This window comes from Drosophila teissieri, chromosome X (assembly GCF_016746235.2).
Source record: "Drosophila teissieri strain GT53w chromosome X, Prin_Dtei_1.1, whole genome shotgun sequence".
Taxonomy (NCBI): domain Eukaryota; kingdom Metazoa; phylum Arthropoda; class Insecta; order Diptera; family Drosophilidae; genus Drosophila; species Drosophila teissieri.
The window spans coordinates 20805594-20811880 of record NC_053034.1 but is presented as its reverse complement, the minus strand read 5'-3'; the positions used below and the strand labels follow the sequence as shown (position 1 = coordinate 20811880).

The window sequence follows — 6287 nt, the reverse complement described above, 5'->3', positions numbered from 1 at the left end:
CTGAGTAATTGAAGGAGCTAATTGAAAACGAAGGGATAAAGGGATGACGGAGCTTAGGATACACGGGAAAACGTAAAGGAGTACATTACTGTGTGAATTTTACTTAAATTTTCTGCAATCAGAAATGCTTGTCAACTTTAAAACAGGACACTTAAGAACCCCTTAACAAAATGGGATGTAGATTCTCGCAATCATAGATTGATTATATATCATAGATTAAAGATTGCAGAGCCAAGCCAACTTAAAGAAGTAAGAATGTATCGATTGTACAAAACTAATATTAAATGTAGTTTAATGGTAGGAATGTTATTAACAAATGTATCTAGCAATTTAATGTTGTTTAAAAAAATTAAAGTACCAGAATAGTAATCACTTATATAACTTGGTTTCTCAGATTGTTAAGTTTGAATTTAAAAACATGAGTCTTTAGAGACTTTGAAGCATTTGATTGGTTACTGATTCACTGATTGACGTCCCTGGATTCCATAAGCCTTCCTAATTTGGATTCATTGCTACATAATGAATCGTATCCAACCAGTAAAATTAAGTAACATATTCGCAAGAAGTTCCTAAAGCTCTAATTTCTACAAGCAACTCCAGCGCGACTTCAATAACCATTAATCCTGATGCCACGCCAACAAGTTACTGCCTATTAATGATTAGATCAAATCCGTGGCATTTTAGACCATATGCAAGCACATAATTCGTCAGGTAAATCCGTCCCAGGTCTTGGAGTTCGACCACACGATCTGGTTGAATATTCATATCTGTAGAATATTCCATTAGGCCGTCCATTTTCTGGTTTCCGCAAGAAACGTGGTATCAGGATATGCTTGAATCCGTACAGAAATAGGTTGTACAACCAGTGACAGGATTCTCCTTCTACACAAAGCCACCATCACTCCTGAGTTACCCCAACTTAAAGGTGTCTAGCTGAGCTTTATGTCAACATTGCTTATGTGCATATCGAATAACACCTGGTTTAAGGCAGACACCACAACGTAGTATATCACTTAATGTCCTTTGAGTACTCCTTCAATGCCATTTCGGTATACCAGTTCTAGAGTTTCATCCTCCCACGAATAAGCTTCTTATCCTTCTTATTGTTTATTTTTTAATTTAATAATTACGGATAACATTGGCATTTAAATTGGAAGTATAGAGATCCAGCTATACAAATTGTTTGATTTAAAAACTAAACGATTTTAAATTCACAATTCTTGTTTTTCCAACAATTTTCATTTTGAATTTAAATTGTTTCCATATTCTTTGCAATTGTGCAGAAAGAATCGTACTCTATAGTAAAGAGCACGTTGACTAGAATCACCATTTGAATTTTCTCAGTGCAGCAGTGTCCCAGTTAAAACATTAACTTCTTGTGCGTTTTAGATTGGAGCTGTGCAAATTTGGCCTACAAAATGAAACTCTTTTGCATCACTCGCCTTAATTCAGCTCACATTGCAAACGCTTAAAGATCTGCCTGGTTATTAGGTTTCAATTCCACAAAAGTTTGACACTCAGTGGCCTTGTTTGGAGCGGAGCTGGTGCAGCCCACATTAATCAAATACTCGTACATGTATTGCAGGTCGAGTGAGTGGCAGGATGTGCAGTGACAGGACTGCATGCTAATGCAAGGACTCGTCCCAATTCACACGCAGACCGGACCGAAAGGAGAATGAAAACGAAAACGAAACGAAATTAAAAGCTGCAAAAAACAATATACGAAATATATACTCGTACACTCCACTAGCTCGGCAGTGGAGGCTATTCAATTTGGAATTTCGAATTTCGAATTCCACGCACATATTCCATTAAAGTCGTTGGCGTAATTTTAATTTCGGAATTGGTCCTTTTTCCCCGGAAGCACACCAACAGCAGCTAGAAAGCAGCAGCTGCTTTAAGGACCTCGGATAAAAAGACGCCAGAATGTTAAAGGAGCGGTGCCAATCAAATTGAAATTTAATTTGCACAACAATGTGGACGCGCCGGGCTGGTGCGGAAAACTTGACCGGCAAACGGAAAACACTCACCCAAATTATTAACCCCCTCCTCTTAACCCCCTGGCCCTAATCCCAATTCCATCCACCTAGTCGCCGCCCGTTAGCAGTCCATAAAATTGTGATTTACTCCCGTTGAGATTTCAATTACTGCCGCTTTATTGGCAATAAATTTCCGTATAAATTAAGCGGCCCAGCTCCCGATCCCATCCGCAAGGGTTAAGGTTAAACAAAGCGGCCAGTAGCCGCACGTAGACGTCGCGGAAAGGTGAAGTCGGCCAGGAAGGGTCCTTTGGGTCAGCAGAGAAGACAGACAGGGGGTTCAAATGGGAGACAAATCCTGGTTGCGAAAGTCCACAGAGCTATGGTTGGTATAGATTTGTGTTTGATACATCTCTTGAGTAACTACAACAATTTTATAAAGTATATTTTTCATTAACTAACAAGTTTTTAAACGACTTAGTTTCGAAGAGGAAACAATACCTTGACTCAGATAATTACAAAATTAAAGCACACGTATATTCTTTAAATTTATTTTAACAGAAAGCACATATGTATGTATGTATGTACTACCTAAAAACTCATTAGCCCCAAATCTATTTATTCTGTTTTGTGACTATAAAGTCTACCGATTTTAATAAAGACCTTTTCAATAAATAAATATGCCCCTGGCATTTTCCAGGATAGCAGGAATAAAAATTGATTGCCATGCAAATAAAAATTCACCGATTTCTTTGGGCACGTCCATGTCGTCATGGTCGCACAGTGGGCGAAATGGCCAAGCCCGCACGTAAAATTTGATAACGTGTTTCACAGCCATCTTTTCTAGGATGAAATAAAATCGAAATATAACGAGAATAAAACACTTTTTTGCGCAAACGTAAGTACTCGAATTTTATTTTCATTATAAAAAAACCATAAAAATTAGTATGCCCACAACAAAAAAAGACTTTGTAAATGTTTACTATTTAATCAAAAAGTCATTATAGCCAAGTTTTCATCTGAAGAACTAAAAACATAAATTTATATAAAGATTGGCTTTGTAGTGTAAAATGCTTGACCGCTCACAATTCATAATGTTTAAAACGACGCATCAAATTTGCCATTTTGACCACTGTGCGTTGTTGTTAGGAACTTCATTGACGACTCTCAAAATTTCTCTGTCCAGACAAAACTGCTTTTGTTTTGTTTTGGATTTTCCTCGCCTTCCTGGAAACGCGAAAATATCAAAGCCGCTTCCGAGACTGCCAATCACGAAGTGCCGCGGGTGGGGCCACAGCCCATCAACTTCCGCTCCGGGGAAACCTAACCAACCTGACACCTTCGAAGACAAGGAGTGTGGTACGTAAAGCTTATACTTACAAGCCGTAGCGATGGTTTCTGAAACTCTTTAAGCTAGGCAAATCTAACGTGCGTCAGTGAGTTCAGTATCACATCTTCATTTAAGTCGTACAAATACACAAGATTGAATTAATACTTTGGAAATTCGGCCAGTTTGTTATAATCATAACTTCTAAAGGAAGTACAATTTAACAGAAACAAAATAAATAGGCATACAAATCTGAACCAAACTAAATAATTTTACAAAAGTAGGGGGCTTATGCATAAAAACTAATAAATCATTTCGTTTATACTAATTCGGGATCAAAATAAATCCAAAAGACTGCGATTTCTCATGGATTCGACTGCATACGAGTGTTTATTGTGTACATTATCCTAGGCTTATCACAAAATATTGTTTCCCAGAACAGGGGAATCTTACCATCCTATAGATACTGCGAATCTGCGTAAAGGTCGCGGAACTCAAGCAGCTGATCCAGCGCCGTATCGTACTCATCCCGCTCCAAACCAGAATTGGAGTACGCTTGCAACTTGGCCAGCTGCACGCGATGCGTTTGGGCGTGCAAGTTGTCCAGGTGCTCGCCCAGCTTGGTGGAGTTCTGCAGGGCGGCCAGCATGGGTGCGGAATCCACACGACTACTTGACTCGCGTTCCGCCCCCTCAGGCAAGCGGTATCCACCGCCTGAGATACCTGCTCCAAACATTTCATAGGGAAAAGGTAGTTGCGTCTTTAGTGGCAGTGGTGTGGCTGCCGCATTTGTGACACTCCCATGATAGGTGCACTGGTAGTACAGCTGCAGCATATGGGAGACACTATCGCAGCCATAGGCAGCCATCCGAAGTTGATCGCCAGCCTGCTCCCGGGGGCGTTTTAGACGTTCTGCGGGAATGCCACGAGCCGTCACCGATTGCACCACGTAGGATGTGCCTGGTTCACAACCAGGTGTGAGTTGTGTGAGCAGCGCGTGGTCGCCACTCTGGTCTAGAAACTCTATCAGATCCTGACCCTCCCTCAGGCCAAATGGCAGAGCCAGTCCTGCTGCAGTCATCTTTCTGCCCGCTGGAGTAACGCGTTCACAAAAGCGTAGCAAAGACTCCGGCGTTTGTCGCAGGCGGTAACTTAAGGTGGCCGTGTCGAAAAAGGCAGCCAGCAGCGACGATGTCTGGTAGAGGTTATCTGCCTGCCACTGCAGTCCCGGCAGACTGCGCGACTTCAGATTATTGTTCCGCCAGATAGTCTCCAGCGTGGACAGCGGCGTGAACATCATAGCCTGCTCGCTGAGTTGATGGTATCCCAGTACATTGTTTACCACCCGAATGCTGTGCGACAGGCGGGGATCTGAAAAGTAGAGAAACTGTGTTTATATGCTAGACTTTTTTTAAAACTAACATTGCTTACCCGCTTGGGCATAACTAGTTATCCTGGGATAGTGAAGTGGCAGCACGAAACTCGCCCGGCTGTACTCATCGTTTAGGTGCTCCAGGCACTTGCCGGCCAGTCCGCCGAAGCCATCGTCAATGTCAAACAGCACCTGGAAGCCCTGCAGGCCATCGCACTCCTCCACATACAAACGGATGCGATCGCAGAACTCCTCGTTGAAGGAGACTTCCTGCCACAGTTCTGTTCCGGCTGAGTAGGTACCCAGCGCTTGGGCAGTCGGATCTCGGACCAATCCCGGCAAGACATTTAAAGTTCGCGGGTGATACCGGGCGTAAAGAAAGTCCGCCCAACTATTGGCCGTCGCTGCCAGCTGGTAGTTCTTCTCGGGCACCACTGCATTCTTGAGCAGATCCCGCTGATACTCGGAAATGGCGGCCTTTGGCTGCTCTTGCACTTCTAGCTGCTCCGGATCGCATACGCCGCTCTCCTCTGCCCGCTTGCGCGCCTGTTCTAGTTCCTCTCCGGTGCTCAGGGACAGCAACTCCTCATCGCGCTGCACAAAATTGCCGTAGAGCTCGCCGGTGATTGGGAGATGACCCAGGGTCCCTGCCAAATCCACGGACAGCAGGCGAGGCGTGTATGTGGTGCGATTGAGGTCGTTCCGCCCTTCCCGGTACAAAATATCATTGTTGGGCAGCTGCTCCTCGGCCACCTGTTCGATTTCGTCTCCGTACCTGAAGTTGGCCTCCTGGAAATGCCGAATTCGTGAGGCTCCTGGCTGCTAAGTAATTAGGAATACTCACCTGCTGGTTCCAGAAGTGTGCGCCCACGTAGTTCGCGTACGTTCCGAGCTGGAAGGTCAAAATTTCACGTGTATGGTCCATAACAGCCGGCGAAAATGACTAATTTGGATGCAATTGCGCGAGCCCGCGGAACAATCGATTGCTGCGGATATATCGATAGGTGAATGCATAATAAACGCTCTAACAATCGACTATGGGATGCCCTGTAATTCAATTCAAAAAAATTGTTTTTATAATAAATATATATATAATATATAACAAAAATATATATTTCCACATTTTGATTAATCTCCTTTATTTACTTATTAAAATTTGTATGGTCATTAAATTTAATTTATTTTATTTATGTACATATATCGATATGACCTTTATAACATCGTAAGAATAACGTGGAATTTTTAATACTTTGGTTCTCACAGAACATAACAAGCGAAAATCTAGGCCGAAAACAGCTAACGGGAAAAAACTCAAAACTAAACTTGGGTTTTATTGAAGGCAATGTTGATACGGCAAAACTTTATGAATTTTTATAGGAATTCTCGGTTTCCATGGAGATCCATTCACTGTGAACGGACGGAGGATAAAAAAGGCAGAAGAGTCCTCTAATAAATTAGCAAGGAAGTCAGGATGGTACAATTTCGGAATTTGTATAATGACAGCCTGCCAACTAATACTAACCCTATTTTAAATACTTTTTTCACATAAGTTACATATTAAACGAAATTAAAACTAAAAACTGTACTTTAACCGTACCTATATTTTAAT

At 42.2% G+C, this 6287-nt stretch overlaps 1 protein-coding gene across 1 annotated transcript; it reads right to left on the bottom strand.

Moving 5' to 3' along the window:
* Positions 1–3062: 3062 nt before the first annotated feature.
* On the bottom strand, positions 3063–5653 carry LOC122623845 (protein misato). Its single transcript, XM_043803203.1, has 3 exons — positions 5523–5653; positions 4738–5467; positions 3063–4677 (listed from the first exon to the last, which is right to left on the bottom strand). The coding sequence occupies exons 1-3, from the start codon at positions 5601–5603 to the stop codon at positions 3764–3766; spliced, it is 1725 nt and encodes a 574-aa protein (XP_043659138.1). The 5' UTR covers positions 5604–5653; the 3' UTR covers positions 3063–3763.
* Positions 5654–6287: the final 634 nt, after the last annotated feature.